General features: G+C 45.8%; 1 protein-coding gene across 1 annotated transcript; it reads right to left on the minus strand.

Annotated features, from left to right (window-relative positions):
- LOC110431114 lies at nt 1,532-3,153 on the minus strand. The gene is made up of 5 exons (XM_021449821.1): nt 3,048-3,153; nt 2,750-2,811; nt 2,550-2,624; nt 2,351-2,468; nt 1,532-2,238 (listed from the first exon to the last, which is right to left on the minus strand). Exons 1-5 carry the CDS (start codon nt 3,151-3,153, stop codon nt 1,532-1,534), a joined length of 1,068 nt encoding a protein of 355 aa, XP_021305496.1.

Here is a 24,646-nt window from a genome sequence, read left to right on the forward strand (position 1 = left end):
TGAGTTCTATAGCCCACTTAGCAATTCTGCCATTAGCCTCTCGGTTTTGGATCACCTCTCCTAAAGGAAAAGATGAGACCACCTAGATGGGATGAGACTCAAAGTAATGGCGGAGCTTGCGTCGAGCTAGGACTACCGTATAGAGTAGTTTTTGAATTTGGGGATATCGGGTCTTAGTGTCGGAGAGTACTTCGCTGACGAAGTACACCGGTCTTTGGACTGGTAGGGCATGCCCCTCTTCCTCTCGACCATGATAGCTGCACTGGCCAATTGGTCAGTGGCTGCAACATAAAGGAGGAGTGGTTCCCCTTCGGTGGGGGGCACCAAGATGGGAGGGTTGGTGAGCAAAGCCTTGAGTCTGTCAATGGCTTCCTAGGCCTCGGTGGTCCTGAAAAAGTGCTCAGATTTTCTAAATAACCTATACAGAGGCAACCCTTTCTCCCTGAGGTGGGAGATGAAACGGCTAAGGGACGCAAGGCATCCCATGACTCTCTGTACCCCTTTTAGGTTACAGATTGGGCCCATGTTAGCTATGGCTGAGACCTTCTCTGGGTTGGCCTTGATCCCCCGCTCAGAGACAACGAACCGAGGAGCATGCCTCGGGGGACCCCAAAAATGCATTTCTCGGGGTTCGGTCTGATTCCCTCAGCCCTGAGGCACCGGAATGTTTCATCTAGGTTCACCATAAGGCCGCTTGTCTTCCTAGATTTGACCAAGATGTCATCTACGTAAGCCTCTACTGTTTTGCCTATGAGGTCTCCGAAGACCTGGAGCATACATCGTTGGTATGTAGCCCCCGCGTTCTTAAGGCCGAACGGCATGGTGACGTAGCAAAACATTCCAAAAGGGGTGATGAAAGAGGTTGCGAGCTGGTCGGACTCTTTCATCTTGATTTGGCGGTACCCGGAGTATGCATCAAGAAAAGACAAAGTTTCACATCTCGCCGTAGAGTCAACTATTTGGTCAATACGAGGCAATGGAAAAGGATTCTTAGGACATGCTTTATTTATACTAGTATAGTCTACACACATCCTCCATTTCCCATTTTTCTTTTTGACTAAGCGTTAGCTAACCACTTGGGATGGAATACCTCCTTGATGGACCCAGCCGCCAGCAGCTTCTGGATCTCCTCCCTAATGGCCCGATGCTTTTCCTCGTCGAATCGGCGTAGGCGCTGCTTCATGGGCTTGGAGCTGGCTCGGATGTCGAAGGAGTGCTCGCCGACTTCCCCCGGTATGCCTGGCATGTCCGAGGGACTCCACACAAATACGTCAGCGTTTGCGCAGAGAAAGTCGACGAGCACTGCTTCCTATTTGGGGTCGAGGCTCGAGCTGATCCTCAATGCCTTGCCTTTGAAGGCCTTGGGGTCGAGGAAGATGAGCTTGGTCTCCTCCACCGACTCGAAGCTCCCGGCATGATGTTTGGGGTCAGGGATGTCCTGATCGACGTCGTCGAGGATGGTGATGATGGATAGTGACTCGGCTAGAGCCTCGGCCTACTCAATGCACTCTACGTCGCATTGGTAGGCATGCTAGCTTGTCGTGCTGATGGTGATGATGCCATTTGGGCCTGGCATCTTGAGCTTGAGGTAGGTGTAGTTGAGGATGGCTATGAACTTGGCGTAGCATGGTCTCCCCAGAATCACGTGGTAGATCCCGTGGAACCCGACCACGTCAAAAGTAAGGACCTGCCGCCTGAAGTTGTCGGGAGTCCCAAAGCAGATGGGCAGATCGATCTGCCAGAGAGGATGGGCTCGGTGCCCTGGCGCCACTCCAAGGAATGGCAATGCATCATTGCTTAGCCGAGACTTATTGATCCCCATGAGGGCTATGGTCTCGGCGTAAAGAATATTGTGGCTGCTGCCTCCGTCCATCAACACCTTGGAGAGGCAGGTCTCGGTGATGATGGGGTCGACGATGAGTGGATAACTCCTGGGATTCAGGATCCGATCCGGGTGATCCTGTCGATCGAAAGTGATGGCGCTCTCCGACCACTTGAGGCATGAGGGCGCGGTTGTGCTAACCGTGCAGACCTCTCGGAGCTCGCGCTTCCTTTGACTCGTGGTGAGGTGAGCCGCGTGTCCCCCAAAGATCAAGAGGCAGTTCTTGACTTTGGGGAAGCCTTCCCCTTCGTCGTCGTTGTCCTTGGGGGGGCTCTTCTGCGTCTTCTTTGGTCGTAATGCCGGTGTAGTATCGACGCAGGACGGTGCACTCCTCGAGGGTGTGTTTGCTGGGACCCCTATGATAGGGGTATGGCTTCTTCAACATTTCGTTGAAGAGCCCGGGGCCAGCAAGAGCCCGCTTCGGGTTCTTGCGATCTGCCGCGGCGACCAAGTTGTCGTCGGACTGACCCTGCTTCCCCTTGCGACCCTTTTTCTTCTTCTTAGGGTCTTGGGAGCCTGAGGCATCAGTGGCCTCGGCCTTCTGCTTCCCCTTGGTGTTGCCGTCAGAGAAGATCGCACCAACTACCTCTTCACCCGAGGCGAAGTTGGTGGCAATATCGAGCAGCTGGCTAGTGCTCGTGGGGGTCTTGCGCCCGAGCTCGTGTACCAGCTCCTTACAGGTGGTGCCAGCGATGAAGGCTCCAATGACGTCGGAGTCCGTGATGTTAGGGAGCTCGGTGCACTGCTTGGAGAATCACCAGATGAAATCTCGAAGAGATTCATTAGGCTTCTACCGATAGCTCCTGAGATCCCATGAGTTCCCAGGGTGCACATATGTGCCCTGGAAGTTCCCGACAAAGATCTTACCAGGTTGGCCCAGTCGTGGATCAGACGCTCAGGAAGGTGCTCGAGCCACGCCCTGGCTGAATCTGCCAGGTGTAGTGGCAGCTTGTAGATGATGAGCAGATCATCCTCCGCTCTGCCTAACTAGCATGCTAGGAACTAGTCCGCTAGCCAGAGCTCAAGGTTTGTCTCCCCTGAGTACTTGGTGAGGTTTGCTGGCTGTTGGAACCAGGCTTGGAATTTGGCCCTGCGGATGGCCTCGCTGAAAACGCAGGGCCCTGGAGGCTCAGGCGATGTGCTGCGGTCGTGCTCGGGGTCATACCTTCCGCCTCAGCACAGACGGTAGCGTTGAGACTCGGCCTCGTCCCTGTCACGACGTCTGGCCTCAAGGGTGGCCCGGGCATCCACATTGGTCCCCATGCCCTCATGGACGGATGGGGCCTTAGCGCCCCCTTGCGGGTTAGGGGGCACCAGGCCTTGCACGGTTGGTGCCTTGTTGGGAGGGGGTTGATCCCCGAGGCGTCTTGCCCTTGAGTCGTGGGACTGTGATGTAGAGCTTTCCGCATTTTGTACCACGGCTTGGTCCAGGAGGCCATGAAGCCCCTGGCGCACCCTTCTTCCCTCAGGAGTCGATGGCTCAGGCATCGCTCAGAGGAGTAGCGCAGCAGCCATTACGTTTTGGCCACATCCCCGTCCCCCCGAGTGGACTGGTCTCGCTCTAGGGTCTCGCGCAACTGTCGGAGACGCACACGTTCCTCTTCGAGCCTGGCCTCCAGCTCATTGTGCTGCTCGAGGTGAGGTCGACAAACCTCTGCTAGAGCTGACGCGGCTTTGTGTGCTCCAGGGTGACTTCTAGGGTGTCGGTGCAAAAGTAAATCTGCAAACACAAAGGGCTAATACCCGATTCAAACGTTAAGGCGTGCCAGCCGATTTGACCTTACTATCGGCAAAGGTGATAACTTGAATACTTTGGTCCCGACAACAGCGATGCGCCCGGATGTCACGGCCAAGAGGTATTCACGCGGAACTCGAGAATACGCCGAGCTTAAGTCGACGAACTCCTAAGAACTCGTAATGAAAAGGAAAATATGACGAAGTCGTCGAAAAAGTAGATGCTAGAATATGAGTAAAAACTTGTGTTTGATTGATTGATAGATATCTCGATTACAAGGCCCTAGGGTCTACATTTATACCCTGCTCAAAGAGCTACAATCAAACATGACTAGGACTCGAATTCCAAATTGAACGGAATCCATATACAAAACGAATTTAAATATCTATGGAAAACATAAAACTATCCTCCCGTGACAAACCGGGACACCACTGTAGATCAATCGGCAACCCTCACGTTCTCCTTCCGAGTCATCAGTAGACTTCTCATCATAGCCATCGGCAAAGACTAACGCTGACTATCGGCACGAACGCGTCACCACTTCTGGACTTAGTCACATTCAGCTGTCTCTTCATCGGCAACCACCCTCATCGGCAACTCCCCTGCAGACCAGTTACTGTTGCCCCATCTTGTCGATCTATACTTTACCGATCCCTGGGTACGTGTCCAAAAATGGTGTCAACACATGCCCCCCAATTTCGGAGTATGAAATCATTAATGCTCCAAAATTCTCTGCAATAATGATGCCTTTCCGCAATTAATTCCCCCAATTTGGTAACCGACCGTTTAAATCTGAACAACCTTGGCCCGATTATCCTGCAGGTTCCTCGAATTCCTCAACCTTCCGAAACGGATCTCTCCACTTCATGCACCCATTGGCAATATTACCGTTAGGAGGAACTGCCGATGGACTGACCAAGAAATCTTGCACAGTGGAATATCTCCAGATCAAGACTGCTTCCTATCAAATCACCTGCGCAATCCCTTGATTATCGTGCGAACAGTTACCATATCCACCTGAGTATCCTCGGATTTCATGGATATGGCGAAGAGTCCAATTTGCCCTTGCCCGTTTTGTCCTATAAATACTTCCTTCTCGGGTACTCCTTCTCCATCACATCATTCTACAGCCCCAACTCTGCTTTCCTGGTGGCGGCACTATTCGAGAGCTCCAAGAACTCCAACAAGAACTTCCTCCAACTACTCCCAAGTTTTCGATCTTCTCCCCTGCGAGGAGATGGCCATCAACTTCGTCGTTCCTGAGATCAGCGTACTACCCTTTTTTTGTACTTTTACTGTATCCCAGTTCATCCGCAATCTTCCTTACCGAATCCTTTTTTCTTTTTGTTCTCCTTTCGTTCCCAAAAATTTCTAGGATTTGGCTAACAAGATCGTTATTCCTACCGATCAACCCCATCTCCAATGCCTTGGTCTACTAGGGAACTTGGATCCCACCGATCCTATAAACGCAGAGACAAACAGAATCCCTTTTAGAGCCGAGAATTTTTCTCTAGATCTATGGAAAGACGCCTTCCGTTCCTGGCCCTGTCCTACCAAGGGATGGAAGGATTGGTTTCTGAGAGTCAGTAATTCAAATGAAGTCCAATGGGGTGAACGGAAATTAGATCAGTGCATTAGACTGTCTCTTGCCGATATGGAGAGAAATGAGTCGCTACTGATAGCTGCCTCATACTTCTGGTCAGATACACTTAATGCTTTCGTGTTTGGCCATGGCCCTGCTTCCCCTACACTTGCCGATGTTCTCATGCTCACCGGTTTAGACATATCCACTGCCGATACCACCCACCTGTTCGACACCAAACCCAGTGCTAAGGTAGAAACCCGTGCTATCGGTGGTTGGTCAGGGTATATTTAGAAGTACCGCCGAACAGGACCTGTCAATATAAAGGAATAGACCACCTTCCTGAACATGTGGTTAGATAAGTTTGTATTCTGTGGTCGATCGGCAGGACCAACTTCACCTATCGGCAGCAGAAAGGCTAGCTAATGGTGGCCGATTTCCTCTTGGCCGATACCTGCTCGGCTCTGCTTATCACCTCCTCCATCAAGTAGCTCACAAACTACTGCTTGGTCAATCCATCGGCAACTTAGGGGGTCCCTGGTGGTTCATTAATATGTGGCTTAGTCTTCACATGCACAAGCGCCTTGAGTTTGACCTCTTTGCTCAGCGCTTCCCTAGAGATATAGCTGAAGATTATGAACTGGATGAGGAAGAATCGGCAACTCGTTCCCCTCTGAACTTTGGCAAAGCCGTCATAGTTTTGCCTGGCACAGGCGGCAACGCAGACCAGGTCAGCCGATTCTTCCAAACTCTGTATGAGGGTTTGACCAGGGAACAGCGGGCATGGATGCCTTATGAAGACCCAGACACCAGATTCCCTCTGACTTTCCACCTCTTCAATGATGCTCTCAACAAGGATCGTGAGGTGATGATGGCAATTATCACCCCAGAGCTATACCGGTGAACTTCTTTGGCAGTGGGAAAACTTCTAACCTGACTTATGAGTTCTACAATCCATCGGCATTAGCTCGTCAACTAGCTTTCGGCCAACTGCCGATTGTACTTTGCTACGCCGATGTGATAAAACCGAGAGAGATTATCACCAGCCATCTGGAATGGATCAGGGTAGCCCAACTTCCACCAAACGCCGATACAGATGTTGATCTATCGGCTTGAATCCCAGCTCTCTTCATCACTCAGGCATACAAACAGTGGTGGGAAGAATAGAAAGAGCACCTGTTCTACAGATCGGCTCTTACATACTGTGGCATGATCGACCCTCCATACAAAGTCCTCGATACCACTGTAAGTACTTCCGAACCGATGTTTCAATCCTTTCATTTTCACTTTCTATCGGTATCTTACTTCCTTGTTATATGCAGGTCGATGACACACCCCCATTGGTCAGCAGGAGTGGCAAGCCGATTGAGCTCCTTCCATCAGGCCCGATCTCTTTGATCGGCAACAATGCTCCAACTCTAGCTGCTATAATGCATCGGGGTGTGCGCCTCAAGAAGGTCACCACCAAACGAATGAGAACATCCCCATCGGTAGCTGCTACTGCCCTGGCACAAGCCTTCAAGGTACATTCTCTAATTCTTTATTCATACCGATCTCATTCTTATACATATCACACTTGTACTCATAAACTTCTTATCGTTGTATCAGCACACCAGTACATCGGCAAAGACCAGAAGTACGACTGCCGATGCCCCCCAGTCTAGTCAACCGAAAAGAAAGGGTTCCAAGATTACCAGATCACAAGCAAAGCGTCAGAGAACAGCAACGCCTTCTCCTCCCCCAGTATCTCCAATCCCAGTAGAATCATCTCCCTCTTCTCCAGAAATCCAAACACAGCAGATTCCATCTCCTCCTCAGTCACAAGAAGAACCCCAAGTGGAAGAGCTCCAGCCAGAGGTACCTCAGCCAGAAGAGATACCGGCTGATGTACACGAGCAGACCACCGATCCAGCAAGCCTAATCATAGCATCGGTAGTCTCCTCGATCCAGACAAGCACTGCACCTCCTCAAGGTAATATACTTTCTATTTACTGCCGATGAACCTATTTTCCCACTTTACTAATCACTTCTGTCAATCTTTCAGCTAACATAGTTTCATCGGCAATCCCAGCCGATCAGCCCGTGGTTCCATCGGCGTCATCCAGTCAGAGGCGAGAGATGGCCCTGAAACAAGTAAGTTACCCAATCTCTATCTGTATTATTTATCAGTACTTGATCATAGAATAACTTATTTTATTTTCCTTTTCAGGAACAGGACTCTCCTGACAGCTTGTTCTCCTTTGCCATCGACATCTCTGAGGATGAAGGCGAGGAGGCAAGTTCTTCTCGAGCTATTGGAATCTCATCGGCAGAAATCAGAGCAAAGTTAGAAGAATTGTCGGCCCTTCTTCATCAAGACACGGCCCAATTGGTCGACGATTCCGATTCAGCCAAGGCCTTGTTCAAGACTCTCAGAGGCCAAATTCCTGCCGATGCCGAGGAGATCCTCTTCAAGGATGCTCACTTAGAAAGTCGGCAGCTTCAATATCAATAGGCCGCTCAACGCCTTGCCGATAGGGCTAATCATGCTCAGCTATCAGAAGAGATGATAAAAGTGAAGCTCCTTGCCGATGAAAAGCACAAGAACATCGGCATCTTGAAATCCTCGGGGGATGTATTGAAGCACAAGATTTCTGAGCTATCGGCAAAGAGAGAGGCCCTATTGACAGAACTCAAGCAGGTAGAAGAAAGCCAGCTTCCTGAAGCGATCAAGCTTCTTGAACAAGAGCGAAATGTCGAAGCTCGCAAAGCACTGCAGATGAAGAAGAAGCTGAAGCCAGTGGAGGGCTCTACCGATGACGACATGAAGGAGATAGAAGAAGCCAACCAGATCCGTCTGCGCGCCATATCGACGATCCAGGCTTTGTTAAACATGTGAATTCTTCATCGGCGGCACATTTGCTCTTTTCTTTTAAACACTCCTAATATTTTGGTCTAGCCGATAGGACTGTTATCGGCACCTTTTAAAACATTAGGTCCGGCCCTAGATACACTTTTGATTCAGCCGATAGGAATGTTATCGGCACTTAAACTTTCATGCATCAAGCCATATGCTGGGGTAATATCTCTTTAAATATTTGCCGTTCAATGCCCTAGGAAATTCAACTCCTTCGAGAGTTTCTAAGATATAGGTGTTGCCAGGAGCAGATCGATTTATACGATAGGGACCCTCCCAATTGGGAGACCACTTCCCAAATTTTGAACTTTTAGTCCCGATCGGTAACATTAGTTTCCACACTAAGTCTCCATCGGCAAACTCCTTAGCCTTTACCTTCTTATCGTACCATCTGGCAACTCTCTTCTTATTTTCTTCTATACTTATCAAAGCCCTTAGCTGATGCCCTGCTAGATCATCCAACTCGTCTGTCATCAAAGTAGTATAATCATCGGCAGTCAATTGATCTTGAAAAGATAGTCGCCTAGACCCAGTCTTAATTTCCCAAGGTAACATTGCATCATGTCCATACACCAACTGATAAGGTGAAACTTTGGTCGACCCATGACAAGCCATCCGATATGACCATAAAGCTTCATTCAACAATGTATGCCACCTCCTAGGATTTTCTTCAATCTTTCGTTTAATAAGCTTGATAATTCCTTTGTTAGATGCTTCGCCCTGCCCATTAGCTTGAGCATAATAAGGAGAAGAATTTAATACTTTAATTCCCATACCGATTGCAAACTCATCAAACTCCCCTGATGTAAACATAGTACCCTGATCGGTAGTAATTGTCTGAGGAATTCCAAATCAGTAAATGATATGCTCCTTCACAAAATCAATCATATTGGCCGATGTAACTTTCTTCAAAGGAATAGCTTCAACCCATTTGGTGAAATAATCGGTGGCAACCAAGATAAACTTATGTCCTTTGCTGGATGGCGGATAAATCTGGTCGATCAAGTCAATAGCCCATCCTCGGAACGACCAAGGTTTGATGATAGGATTCATGGCCGATGCGGGTGCTCTTTGAACATTGCCAAATTTCTGACATCCTTGACACCCCTTGAAATATTTAAAGCAATCTTCAAGTATGGTTGGCCAAAAATACCCATCCTCCTAATCATCCACTTCATCTTAAAAGCCGACTGATGTGCTCCACATACTCCTTCATGGATTTCTCCCATTAAACTTTTAGCTTCATCATCACCTAAGCACCTGAGAAGAATCCCATCAATAGTTCGATAATATAATTCATCTTCAAGGAGCACATACTTGGTGGCTTGAAACCGAACACGTCTCTCAACTTTCTTGGATGGATCCTTTAAATAATCAATGATTTCTTTTCTCCAATCATCGGCACTGATTGCCGATATTGCGTTTAACATGGGTTGATATCCCAACGCATGCTGAGCCAACCGATTGGCCTCTTCATTATGCAACCGAGGAACGTGCTCTAATCGGAAATCCTTGAATTCCTTTAACAGTTGCGTACTTTTTCATAGTAAGTTATCAAGACCTTGCTTTGGCATTCGTAACTTCCAGCCAATTGATTTATAACCAACATAGAATCTCCAAAGATTTCAACAGCATCAGCACGAACCTCTTTTAACAACTCCAACCCCTTAATTAAAGCTTGATATTCAGCTTGATTATTTGTCGACGTGGCAACAGTCGGCAAGGAGAACTCATATTTCCTTCCCTAAGGGGAAATTAGCACTATGCTGATTCCTGCCCCCCGATCACATGTGGATCCATCAAAGAAGAGCGTCCACGGTACAATTTCCAAAGCCTCCACTGCACCGCAATGTTGAGTCACAAAATCGGCCATAATATGTCCTTTAACCGCTTTAGCCGATTCGTAACGCAGATCGAATTCCGACAATGCCAAAATCCACTTACCGATCCTACCACTCATGATCGGCATAGACAGCATATATCGGACCACGTCATCTTTGCATATAATATTGCATTCGGCCGATAGTAAATAGTGCCTCAATTTAGTACATGAGAAATATAGGCACAAACATAACTTTTCAATGGCCGAATACCTGGTCTCAGCATCAACCAATCTCCTGCTTAAATAGTAAATCACACATTCCTTCCCTTCAAATTCTTGAATTAAAGCCGAACTGATGACCATCCCATCGGTAGACAAATATAACCTGAAGGGCTTTCCTTGCTGAGGTGGAATCAGAACTGGAGGATTTACCAAATAATTCTTGATTTCATCTAAAGCCAACTGTTGCTCCTTTCCCCATACGAACTCTTGATCGGCTTTCAATCTAAGTAAAGGACTGAAAGCATGAATTTTACCAGACAAGTTAGATATAAATCTCTTGATAAAATTTACCTTGCCGATCAAGGACTGGAGCTCAGTTTTGTTGGTAGGAGCAACTATTTTATTGATAGCATCAATGGATCTCCTACTAACTTCAATCCCCCTTTGATGCACCATGAAACCAAGGAATTGTCCTGCCGATACGCCAAATGCACACTTGTTAGGGTTCATCTTCAAACCATGCTTCCTTGTGCATTCTAACACCTTTCGCAAATCGGCAAGATGCTTTGTGAAGTCTCCAGACTTAACCACCACATCATCAATATAAATTTCCACCAGCTTGCCGATGAACTCATGAAATATAAAATTCATAGCCCTCTGATAAGTAGCACCAGCATTTTTCAAACCAAAGGTCATGACTATCCATTCAAACAACCCAACATGACCAGGAAATCTAAATGCAGTCTTTGGAATATCTTCTTCAGCCATGAATACCTGATTATACCATGCATTGCCATCCATAAAGCTAATGATCCAATGCCCAGCCGCAGCATCAACTAGCAGATCGGCAACTGGCATTGGGTAGCCATCCATCGGTGTAGCTTTATTAAGATTCCTGAAATCAATGCAAACCCGAAGCTTCCCATTTTTGTTATAGACTGGAACAACATTGGAAATCCACTCGGTATACCGACATTGTCGAATAAATTTAGCTTCGATGAGTTTGGTTATTTCGGCCTTAATATCTGGAAGAATATTAGGATTACATCGGCGAGCTGGCTGTTGATGTGGCCGAAATCCAGACTTGATGGGTAACCGATGTTCAACAATCGATCGGTCCAAACCAGGCATCTCAGTATAATCCCAAGCAAAGCAATCTTTATATTCCTTTAACAAATCGGTTAACTACTGCTTACACTCAGGATTTAACTTAGCACTAATAAAAGTAGGCCTGGGCTTATCACCACTACCTATATCTACTTCTACCAAATCATCGGCCGATGTGAATCCCTGGCCTAATTTTCCATCATCGGTGAATCTATCCATTAGAACTCCTCGTCAGAACCGACTGCTTCGATCGGTGGAATTTCATAATCGGCAACTTTGAGGAACTCCTTCTCCCAAACTTCTCCTGAGATACACCTAGTTCTTTCATAAGTGTCCGCCTCTGTCGATGCAATGACATAAGAAGAATCGCTCGGGACAATCTCAATCTTGTCACCTACCCACTGGACCAAGCACTGGTGCATTGTAGATGGGATGCAACAATTGGCATGAATCCAATCTCTCCCTAGAAGCAAGTTATAAGCACCTTTTTCCGCTGATCACGAAGAAAGTTGTCGGCAAGGTTTTGCTGCCGATGGTCAACTCGACGCATATTGCCCCCTTAACTGAAGACACGTTTCCCTCGAAGTCCTTTAACATCATATCGGTCTTGGTCAAATCTTGTCCCCTTTTCCAAGCTTCCGATATACTGCATACGGCATGATGTTGATAGCGGCTCCACCATCAATTAATATCTTGGTCATTGGCTGACCATCAACCCTTACTTTGACAAACAGGGCTTTAAGATGCTGCCTTTCATTGTCGGCAGGCTTTTCAAAGATAGCCGTCATCGGATCCAGAGCCAACTGAGCTATCTGGTCGGAAAACTCCAACTCCTCATCATCGCTGGATGGCGCAAGGAATTCCACCGGCAACATAAATACCATATTAACTTCTGCCGATGGCCCTTTCCCCTTAGTATCTGATTGTTGCTGATCCCCAGATTGGCCAGAGTTCTCGCCCTTGCTTAGCTCTTCTCGTCTTTCGCGCTGCAGACTCTTTTTCTTTGTTTTAGTCAACCCCTCTGGACACCATGGGGGAAGTGGTGACTGCCTTGCCGATGGACGACAATGTTCCCTTGACTCCATCCGATAGTGTTAGCGTCCCTGCAAAATATGAACTCATCAGGAACCTGTGCATTAGCCATCTCCTCAAGCTCTTCCTGATTCCTAGAAAATATTCAACACGATCACCAAGTCTATCGTGCACACTGAGTCTGCCCCCCAGCTGATCATGAACGGACGCTCTCCCCTAATCGGCCCATTAAATCGCCGATCATCATCGTGATAGCGTCGATCGGATCTGTCATACCGATTATAACCATTGCATTCAGGGCAATCTCTAACAGTGGGCAACTTGATGTTCTGCTCCCAGCAATGGATAAAGAATGGGTAGTTCCAGTGATCTCTATGCCGATTCCACTCCTGTCGGCGTCTTTCTTCTTCCCAATGATAGTCTTCTTGTTGACGCCGATACCGATCCTCACGTTGATGCCAAGTCTCCTGAGGCCTCCTGTGAGTTATCACGATACCAGATCGGGGAGGCCTTCCTGAGTTAATTCCCTCTTGGATCAAGCCTTTTCCTTTGGCATCGGCAACAGTAATTTGATGCTGAGGATCTACCGATGCACTCCTTTCGGTTGCTTCCGACGTCAAGACCTTGGTTTTTACCTTAGTATCCAACATATTTGTTGGGAAAGGATGTTGATCGATCTTCATCGGCTTCTGAGCTTTGGAACTGTCAAATTTGATTCTTCCAGATTCAATAGCCGATTGCAGCTGTTGTCTAAAAACCTTGCATTCATTGGTGCTGTGAGAAGTTGCATTGTGCCACTTGTAGTATTTCATCTTCTTTAATTCTTCAGCCGATGGGATTACATGATTGGGTGACAATTTGATCTGACCTTCCTGAAGTAAAAAGTCAAATGCGAACTTCTCTGGCTCTTTATGCCCAAAAGGACAAGACATCGGCTTCTTGTTCTTCACCCACTCTGCCAAGCCGATGACCGGCTCTTCATCAAAATCTGAGCTTGCTGCCTCGTCAACAAATGACACCTTTTTGTTCCAAGCTCTCTTGGGTTCAAAGGGTTTGATATCCTGGTTGGAAATCCTCTGGACCAAGTGACTCGGGCTCTCGAACTCTTGAGAAGCATATTTGTCCCTGATATGTGGCAACAAACCCTGGAAAGCCAAATTGGCTAGCTGCCGATCGTCCAAAATCAGACTATAGCATTTGTTCTTGACTTCCCGCAACCTCTGCACAAAGCTTTCAACTGATTCATCATTGCGTTGCTTCAATCTGACCAAATCGGTAATCTTCTTTTCATGGACTCCAGAAAAAAAGTACTTGTGGAACTGCTTCTCCAGATCGGCTCAAGTAATCACTGAGTTAGGAGGTAACGAAATAAACCAGGTGAAAGCCGATCCAGATAAAGATGATGAAAACAATCGAACCCTCAATTCATCCCTGTTAGCAGCTTCCCCACATTGGATGATGAACCTGTTGACATGCTCCATGGTTGACGTATCATCCTGTCCAGAAAATTTAGTGAAATCTGGTACCTTGTACCGATTTGGAAGTGGAATCAAATCGTATGCACGAGGATACGGTGTGTGATAAGAGTAAGTGTTGACTTTGGGTTTTATCCCAAATTGGTCTCTCATTACTTCAGCAATCTTATCGGCCCAATAAGCATCGGCATCTTGCCGATGAGGTGGTTGCGGATCTGGCACTTGCTGATACACTTCCACGTGTCTATGCGGTGCACAATCTGCATGGAACATTGGGTTAATCATTTGACCACCAATCTGCTAACCACCAATCTGTTGTCCAAGATTCATCGGCTGATTAACCATCCCTTGATTATGGAACCCAGGTTGGATCTGGCCTTGTTGAAACCCTGTAGCCTGATGATTCTGTTGGGGCATTTGTGGAAAGACTTGCTGCCCAGGCCATCCATTATTAGCATTCATCGGCATAGGTCCTGCCGATGACTGGTAATTGGGCATCATCATTGAATTGACATACCCTGGCTGAGTCATAAACCTCTTTTGCGTCGGCATTGAATCTGCCGATGCATTAGGCATCTGGAATGTTGGAGCTTGAGAATTCCCAGTGTAAGGTCTAGCAGTAGTAGTTGTAGTATACTGGGGACTCTGATTCATCGGCATATCTGGAGGCGCCGATGCCATAGGAGCCTTGCCTCTCATATCAGCCATTTGAGATGTTCCAGGTGTCTTCAACATCATCTCTGGGGGCATACCATAACCCCACCAGTTGGGAGGAACCGATCCCGACATTGCCGATGCCAACAGATCTGTGGCAAGCTTGATTTGCTCATCTGAAGTTGATGGATTGGTTGTCATCGGCATAGATTGCACATCGGTGTGTCCTAATGTGCTTGGTGGAGCAGTAGTTTCTGTGCCCGCAGCGGCTGTTGTAGCCAATGGAGCTGTGACAACTGGTGACCCCGGCTGATGATGAGAAGGACCCACATAATTTGGTGGCAATTGTCCTTCTTTGAAAGTTCTAGCCACGGCGTTGAAAACCGTATTGGACAGCACACCGGCTTGATTGATCAAGGCACGGTTAATAGCACTATCAACCATGTCTTGAAGTTTACCAGGATTGGCTTCAAAAGTAATCTGCCGAGGCATCGACAGTGCTTTCTTCTGGATCACCTCGCCACTCCTGTTTATGTTGAAGGATTTCAAACATTGCTGCTTGTAATCCTCCATGGCTTTTGCAATAGCTTGCTTCTGCTCATCTTTGAGATTAGCTTCCGTCACGGGGATGACATTATCCAAGTCGAAATCGCTAGTCACCATGTCGATCTTGATCTTGAATCTTATCCCATCGAGCGTGCCAAAAGATGTGTTGGTGCAAAAGTAAATCTGCAAACACAAAGGGCTAATACCCGATTCAAACGTTAAGGCGTGCCAGCCGATTTGACCTTACTATCGGCAAAGGTGATAACTCGAGTACTTTGGTCCCGACAACAGCGATGCGCCCGGATGTCACGGGCAAGAGGTATTCACACGGAACTCGAGAATACGCTGAGCTTAAGTCGACGAACTCCTAAGAACTCGTAATGAAAAGGAAAATATGGCGAAGTCGTCGAAAAAGTAGATGCTGGAATATGAGTAAAAACTTGTGTTTGATTGATTGATAGATATCTCATTACAAGGCCCTAGGGTCTACATTTATACCCTGCTCAAAGAGCTACAATCAGACATGACTAGGACTCGAATTCCAAATTGAACGGAATCCGTATACAAAACGAATTTAAATATCTATGGAAAACATAAAACTATCCTCCCGTGACAAACCGGGACACCACCGTAGATCAATCGGCAACCCTCACGTTCTCCTTCCGAGTCATCAGCAGACTTCTCATCATAGACATTGGCAAAGACTAACGCTGACCATCGGCACGAATGCGTCACCACTTCTGGACTTAGTCACATTCAGCTGTCTCTTCATCGGCAACCACCCTCATCGGCAACTCCCCGGCAGACCAGTTACTGTTGCCCCATCTTGCCGATCTATACTTTACCGATCCCTGGGTACGTGTCCAAAAACGGTGTCAACCCAGGGGTTGCGTTCGGAGGGGGAGTTGCGTTCTACCGCTCAGAGGGTCCTACGCCACCTTGGGCATCAGGGGCTTCTCCCTCAACCTCGAGGTTTGTTGACAGTCTTTAATGCTCACATTTAACCATCAACTAATCATGGAAAAGGACCTATATGCAACCAACATCTAAAATTAGGGTTTCATCTGACAGAATTCCACGAGTTTTGGTGTTTGTCTATTTCTGTAGGGGGTTATCAGGAAATATGGAGGAAAGGTCCAAACGTCGGGTTTACATAGAGATATTAACGTGCCGCGCAATTTTTTATCATCTAGAAGACTCTAGAAGCCACGGGAACGAAGCGGAGGCAGAACGGGGCATGGCCCAGGGCACCCGCCCTAAGGACCAGGGCGCCCGCCCTCCTGTAGTGCCCAATCAGGGTCAACTTCGTGGATCGTGCTCCACTGACCTAAGGGATCAAGGAAAACCGTGCGATTAATGTCGGTTTGATCCGACGGCCCAGATTCACTTGAGGGGACTATATAAGCAGACCCCCTACCCCCTGGAGAACATACCTCTTCTACAGAATCAAAGCTAGGGTTTCAATTATTCATCCAAGTAGAGAGGATCCCTCTAGTTCATCTAGTTCTAGTTCTAGTTCCTCTAGTTCTAGTTAGTTCTAGTTGTAATCTAGAAAATAGAGAAAGAGAAGAGGAGAGCGGAGGAGGAGCCGGATCTGTCGGATCTTCCTCAACAATGTACTTTTGCAGCAACTGGTTCGTTCTTCATCGTTCTCTAGGTTCTTCAATTCATAATTACTGAGTTTTTAATTACTTTTATTTACATTCAAGTTATTTATTAGATTCCCGCTTGCATCAAGTGCTCTAGTCTTTGCAATGCTAGAGTAGTATTTAATAGATTAGACGTGGTGTTTAGTCTTGTAATTACCTGGAATTGCATCCAATCCTGCGGATTGTTGTGGTAGCCCGAGGGTAGTGACAGCCCTAACGGTCGACGTATTCCACCTTGTTCGGATTGGTGTTTATAGGACCGTAGTCAGAGCTTCCTAGCCCCCTTCTCATCTCTTTCTGTGGTTAGTGTTCTGATGTCCCAAAATAAATAATCTTTGAAGTAATTCTTGATTCTTAGATCAACTAGAGAACTCTCAGGAAACTTCCTCTCTTCCCACCAAAAATAATTATATAGTTATCCTTGGGCGATCTTGAATCTTAATTAGTACACTCACATTCCCTGTGGAAAATCGATACTCTGGAATACTCCAGGGTGAAGGCTACATCGGTATCCGTGCGCTTGCGGATTTTTCTGTTTGCGTTTAAAATACCCAACAAGGTTGAAGCACTCTCATGACGGATTGTAGCTGCCATCATCAGAGTCAGAGTAGCTGAGGCAATAGTTGCTTGCCTCAAGGAAGCGCATGAAAGTCTCCAGGACGCCAAAACCTGACAAGTTAGCGCCGGCCCATTCGTCCTCTCCCAAGGTGGGATCCTTGGGGTACGACGAAATGGGTGGTGTGGCGATAAGGTCCAGCGTAGACCTTAAGTGGTGCCCCAAAAGGTCCACGTATGCACATAGTGAAGTGCTTGCGGAAGAGGCATAGGTGGCAGCTGCGCTCCTGAGCCCGAAAGGGAGCTCGAAAGACGCAACTGCGGGCTCTCCTGTCGTAGCTTTGGGCGATGTGGGAGGGTGCTGAGAAGTCGAAGCCCCTAGGTCCCCATTTTGAGGAGGAGGTGGTTGCCGCCCTTTGCCTTTTGACTGTGGCGGAACAGGGGGTCGTGATGTCCCCCTGTTGGTCCGTGGAGCAGAGCTTGATGCTCCATGGGCCCTACCCCTGGTGCCACGTGGGCCAGAGGAATGGGGATCCGATGAGGAATGTGCGGGGGGAGTGCCAGATGAGTCCTGGCTTCGGCAACAGGGGCAGAGATCCTGGACCTCTGACGCCCACGCCAGGCTCCCCCTTCATGGTGTCCCGAGCGCCTCCCACGCACTGGCTATGGTGGGATTGGCTCGGGACGAGGATCGGTGTCGTCATGAGGTGGGAGAAGGACCATGTCATAGTCGGAGCCGAGAGACATGAACTCCAAACTCCCAAACATCATGATGGTGCCGAGGTGAAGTGGGTGAAATCCGTCTAGCATCCGGGCTTTCCCTTATAGGGAAAGGAGAGTGTCACGCAGAAGGCCCCTACCTGGCGCGCCAACTGTCAGTGTCTATACTCAGGGTCCAAGCACTAACAAGTAATAAGTCTGCATGTCCTCCTAAACCCGAATGGTGATGCAAGGGAACACAGGGGATTTATACTGGTTCGGGCTTCGAATGCCCTACGTCTAATGAGGGGATCAAAGTCTCTATTGCCTTGCACCTGAGAGTGCTTGTAGTAGGGGTGTACAAGCTGGTTGCAAGAGATGACTAAGTCCCAAGTCTCGACTTTAGGGAGTAAATGGAGGGGAGTGCACTACTTGGGTGAAGAGTGTTGTTTGTGATCTATGTGTGTTGCGTTGTCTTTGATAGGTGCCCTGCCTCCCCTTTTATAGCCACAAGGGGTGATAGGGTTTTTACTTGTGTAAGGTTGTGAATTATCTTTGGTGAGTGTGGTAGTGACAGTGCAGGTCCTGTGGAGATCGGCCACTTCGTCCTTTGGGTATGGCTTGACGGCGTGGTCACTCCAGTGGAGGGTCACCGAGCCCTGTTGAAGTTGTGGTGGTCGGGTCGGTGACACTGCAGTGTGTCCTACAATAGTAAGGTAATGACAGTCTAGATGTGGTCACAGTGGCAGGGGTTAACCCTCCCCATACATCCTTTTACTATAAGGCAATGCCCCACAGTGAAAGAGGTAAGGTTCCACAGTGACTGGAGTTGTTGAAATAGTAGCTGGCATGCCCTGCTGCAGCATGGGAGGCATGGTGCGCGTCACATCGGAGGTACGACCATCGTGTGGTGAAAGCCTGACTCTAAGGCCGAGGCTCGGGCGAAGCGTAGATTGCGCTCGATGTTGAGGTTTTGGTAAAGGCGAAGATCTCATCCGAGACTCAGAGCTTGGGCGAGACAGATCTTGCGTCCGAGGCCAGGGGGTCGGGCGAGATGGAGCTTGCATCCGAGCCCAGGGGGGTCGGGCGAGACGGAGCTTGCGCTCGGGCCTAGGAGGTCGGGCATGACGGAGCTTGCGCTCAAGCCTGAAGGGGTTGGGCACTCGTCCTACTTCTTTTTGCCGCTTTTTATCCCCTTAATATGGGTATCCCCTTTTACGGTACCCAACAAATTAAAATCAAATTATTAGGTGTTACAAATTCTACCCCCCTTAAAAGAATCTCATCCTCGAGATTGAGCATGCTTACTCAAACAACTATGGATATGATTTTCTCAGATCATCTTCTCTTTCCCAAGTTGCCTCTACTTCCGAATGCCGATTCCATTGCACTTTGCACATCTTAATAATCCGACTTCTAGTGACTCTCTCAATGGTCTCCAATATTTTAACCGAGTATTATTCATAAGTGAGATCACCTTTAATAGAAAGCTCTTCTAATGGTATTTGCTCCTTAGGTATGTTGACACTTGCTAACACCACTTGTATACTAAGTTGTCATCCCCAGCATGGCACTAGAGTGTACTATGGTATTTATACGCACACAGATAATCCGCAAGCGCACAGATACCGTTGAAGCTTTTACTCGGTTAAAGGTTTTATCGTATCCACAGGGAAACGAGAGAACTAATCTACGCTCTAACTTAACCAAGATAAGTAAATAAGTGTAAATAGGAAAGATGGTAGAATCGAATAAGAGCAATATTAAAGGTAAGATAACAGTGAGTGATAATATGGGAATAGAGAATAGAGCAATTCTAGTATATGGGCGATGGTAGCAGAATAGAGAGAATAACTATGGTTTCTCTACTTCAAAGGGGTATGTCTATGTCTGGGACGAACCACGTGATAAGAGTACACCACAAAGGATGCTTATCCTTAGGCCGATAAACCCTACCCGTCCTGCTAACGAGAGGTGGACTACAGAAGACCAACGTAACTGTCACCTACGCGGCCTACCATACGATCCAGCTAGACAGGGGATATCCACAAGTAATCTAGGTCTAAGCACCACGCTTACACCTATACTACAACTCTAACCTATAGCGTCCTATAGATTAAATTACTCAAAAGAGTTGTGAACCAGAACATACATAATTAGTAATTGCATAATGAATTAGAAGTAGATTACCAGAGTCATCCCATGAGCAAGCTTGATTAGAGCTTGATCATGACGAAGTACAACCGGAGGAAGAACCGACAGGCCGGCCTCTCCTCTAATCCTCCTTCGCTCTCCATCTTGCTACTATCTAGATCTACTCTAGTTTAGAGAAGAGAAGAGAGCTCTCATCTCTAAACCCTAGCTTTTGCTCTGTCTATGAATAATGAATAATGATCAAGGGGTGCCTCCTCCAGGGGCCAGGGGGTCTGGTTTTATAGTCCCCTCAAGTGAACCTGGGCCGTCAGATCAAACCGACATAGATTGAATGGTTATCCTTGATCCTTTAGGTCGGTGGAGATCTCTCGAGAAACAGAGTCCTGATTGGACTCCAAGTCAGGGCGGGCGCCCAGGGCAGGAGGGCGGGCGCCCTACCTCTGGCCCCGTTCGGCCTCCGCTTTCTTCCCGTGGCTTCTGGAGTCTTCTAGATGTAAGATAATTGCGCGGCATGTTAATATGTCTATGTAATCCCGACGTGTGGGCCTTTCTTCCGTATTTCCTGATAACCCCCTGCAGAAATAGACAAACACCAAAACTCGTGGAATTCTGTCAGATAAAACCCAAAGTCTAGATGTTGATTTCATTTGGATCCTTTTCTTTGTTTATTTGATAATTAAATTTGATACTTAAGGACCGTCAACAAACTCCCCCAAGCTTACCTCTTGCTCGTCCCTAAGCAAGGATAGACTCAGCAATGGATCATAAGTTGTTGCAATATCTTAAAAATTTGACGGTACACATGCTTTTAAATAAGATCTCATCTCTGAGTTAGAGTAAACTGTCAAGAACTAAAACTTACTTACTTTACCTTTCACCATGGGACTTGTAACCGTCACTTCTGTCTTGAGTAGTTAAAAGATAGAACAGTCTAGCCAAGTGTCATGTCTCTTATTCTTAATCAGCTATAGCTCTGGAGTTTTTGTAGATTTTCAAATAAAACTCAGAGATTCCTTGTATGACTCTCTAAATCTCTCTTTTGTGGTATTTCTGGATCCTTACCAAGGCAGTGATGGTATATGCCTTCTCTCAAGATATGTGGTATTTGTGGTATAAGGCATAGTGACATTGCCTTCTCTCTCACCCTACTCTAATAAGGCTTTAATATCTGGAGTTCATAGGTGGGAGATAAAGTATACATACTTACAAGACATTTATTGTATAGTCAAACCATGGATCTAAAGAAACAAATCAATAAGCCAAATCAAGATGTGCATGTGTGGCGAATGAATGGTGTATGGTGATGATGGTGATAACAATGGTGAAAGTCTAATTCTACTTTTGCTCTTTTGAGGGGATACATACCTTCCTTGCTTTTTGAAACTTTATGAGGAGAATGAGATGCTCTATCTTTCATTTTTCTTTCCTCTCAGGTGGGTATCCTATACCCCTAATTCTACTGTCAGACACTTGTCCATTTTTACCTCTCGTCTCACTCTTTTTTCTTTTCTTTCGAGGTTCCGGGCACTTGCCCCTTTTTATTTCCTCATTTATTTATTTTTTTTCTTTTCTTCTCTTTTCTTTTTTTTCAGAACACTCATCTCTTGAGATAATATAGCAAGTGGTAGTAGCAAGATAACTTGAGCATTTATTTCACAAGAGAAAACAGAAATATTTTTAGCTATTCTCTCCCGGATTAGGAGTAGAATATTTTTGGGTGGTTCTGGAGATGGACATGGATGGATATATGTGGATGGTACTTCTGGAGTAGAAGTAGCATATATGAGTGAACGTGCAAGTGAATCTTGATTTAACCACATGACAAGCTCCTAAGGGTCTACACAGCTTGACCACACTTAATGCTCATAAGCAGTAAATAGTAAATGTGTGGCTCAAAGTCTAGCAAGCATGTATATATGGCTGTGGTAGGAATTTAAACTCTCATCATGCAGGAACTCGTCATGCAATATTTTAAAGATTTTTCAAAGATAAAATTCTCTAGAATTCTAGCATCTCTAGGAACAGATAAACAGCAGCTCAACCTTCCCATATCATATCCGTTAACAACTTAGATTTCAGATCAAGTTTTCATCCCACAAGTTTAGATCTAGAGCAAGCTTTAAATTATAACAGTTATGTCTAAACTTGAGAGAGAACTTCAAATTTGCAAATTAGGCAGAGCAACTATTCATCATATCCATGCTAGAGTTTTATTATTAAGATTCAGATTAGCATAGCCACTTTATTTATTTATTAAACACACTAAGCAAAAGATATATATAAGTACAAAATCTTTATTTGGTTTTTCATAGTTTATGTATTTTAATATTCTAATATAATATAAGTATAAAGATAGATAGAAATACTTAGCGAGATAAATGGGGGTGCTCTCCCCCAAGCTGAATTTTTGACGTAATTTCTCTTGATGTAGCTAGCAGGTGGCAGAGGTGTATTTGAAAGTCAGCAGCATTCTGACAGCGATTAGAATGTCCTCCGTCTGCTAGTCTTCTTGATTCTTAAATTCTGTGGAGCTCAAATAGACAACAAAGCTTGTGGAACTAATTAAGTGTTAGCATAAATATCTAGCCTTCATCATGTTGAGCTTCCTCAATAAATATTACTCCTTATTTTTATATTTTTATTTTATAAAGTAGAAAAGAAATATTTATTTTATTTTTATGCCACCACAGTGAAGGTATTTATGGATTTTATGCCACTCGTATACTCATATGGGGCTTAGTATTTTTTAACATTTTTATTTTCTTTTCAAGATAGCATGATTTAACTAATAATCTATTTAAGGAAAGTAAATAATTAAAGGGAAAAGGGAATGCAGAAAGGATAAATATGGATAACTACCGATCTTACCTTTCGGCGAGGGTTCAATGTTTTAAGTCTTCTTAACAAGACTTCTCACAGTGTTCATTCTTCAGGTGCGTCATTTGATTCAGGTGCGGACCTTGACGTCTGCACTTCTTTGTTTGCCCAGCAGTTCGAAGTGCGGCGTTTGCAGTATCCTGCTCACTGTGTTTGTGCTCGTAGATCCAGGTCCTTCACTTGGTAGAGTCTGAGAGTTATAAAACTCCTCCGTGTTTTGCTCGAAGTGTACCTGCTCATAGAGACAAGGCAGAGATCAAGTGTATGGGTCCTGTTGGTGGAAAACACCAACAGAACCTAAAGTGTATTTGTTCTTCTCTAACCCTAAGCATAGTGAGCAAGACAAAGTTGATGGATGAAAAGTTCATGAGTGTAGCACTTATAACATTTGTCAGATCAGATCGCTCAACCTTATGGAAGATAATCTATCTATGTATATGTCTCTTTTTTTATATCTCTCAATGATTGAATGTGTAACATTTTAGCTCATATGATTAGGAGTGTGGGATCATGGAGGTAGTACTAAGAACAAGGATTAAAGGACTAAACATGTTGAATCAGTTGGGTTGGTTAATCTAGAGTTGTAAATCATACATGTTTGTCTCTTTTATTTATATGAACGCCAGAACCAAGGAGAAGCTTATAAAAGTGATAGTCAAGTACCTTAAGATGTTACCTTGCTTGAAGAGTGATGGTACAGTATCACCTTGTGGAAGCTTTCCTTTCTTAGCGGTTGTGCATCGTGTTTGTGGCACCCTTCATGGATCATCTCTCCATGATGAATGAGCTATGTCCTTCTTGTGCAAATTGTTAAACTTCATGTGTCACTCTCTTCGTCTCTGATGTGAGTTTATCTCAGGACTTCCCAAATCGATATTGAAAGTTTTTCTGCAGGGGTTAGTCCGACAAAAATATACCAATGTCTACACAAGCAATTTTTAATTCAATAACCGAACTAGACTCCATGTCTAATCAGATTAAGGAAGGCTGTTTAACCTAAGCACCATGCTTAATTTAAAAGCCAATAGAAGTATGTGCAGTACTTCCAAACTAACACTTACTAGTAAATAGACAAAGGTAACATGACAGCATTTATAGAGATCTACTCAAGTGGAGATGAGGTAGTGTGATTAGTATTTAACAAATTGAGCATGTCTCAAAGGTAGGGACAACCAGCATAGCAACATGGCAAAGGATGTTTTTATGTAAAGTACTCCCCCAAGCTTGAATTTTGCAAAATTCAAGTTTGGATGAATTTAATTCAGTGTTGCATAATGATTGGTTGGACATACCTTGTGCTTGTCATTCATCCGATCTTCTTGCTCCAATCCTGGAAAGGTTAGTGACAAGAATATCCGAAGGAATATTTTTACAATTATTCTTATATGCTCAATACACAAGGTAATGTTGCAAATAATTAAAAACTCATGTTATGATCTGATCAGTGCTTATTTTAGGACACTAAGCTTGTCCTTGGGAAACCATCAATTTATGTCGGCAAAGTGGTTTCCCTTCCAACGCTGACCTAAATCAAGATCAACTCAACGAGATCTGCAATATTTATTATAGACATATGCATCGACAACCACCCTTTTAAAGTTTTTATAAATAGAAAGGAAGAGGGGGTTGGAGATCTCAAATGTGGTGATGTTGGAGAGACCAATAGATTGGGAAGATGTTGCATATGAGCATGGAGTAAACAAAGTGGCTATGAAATAAATTCCATGCTCATTAATGTTATCTTCGTCTCCAATCTGAA

The sequence above is a fragment of the Sorghum bicolor genome, chromosome 10 (assembly GCF_000003195.3).
Source record: "Sorghum bicolor cultivar BTx623 chromosome 10, Sorghum_bicolor_NCBIv3, whole genome shotgun sequence".
Classification (NCBI taxonomy): Eukaryota; Viridiplantae; Streptophyta; class Magnoliopsida; order Poales; family Poaceae; genus Sorghum; species Sorghum bicolor.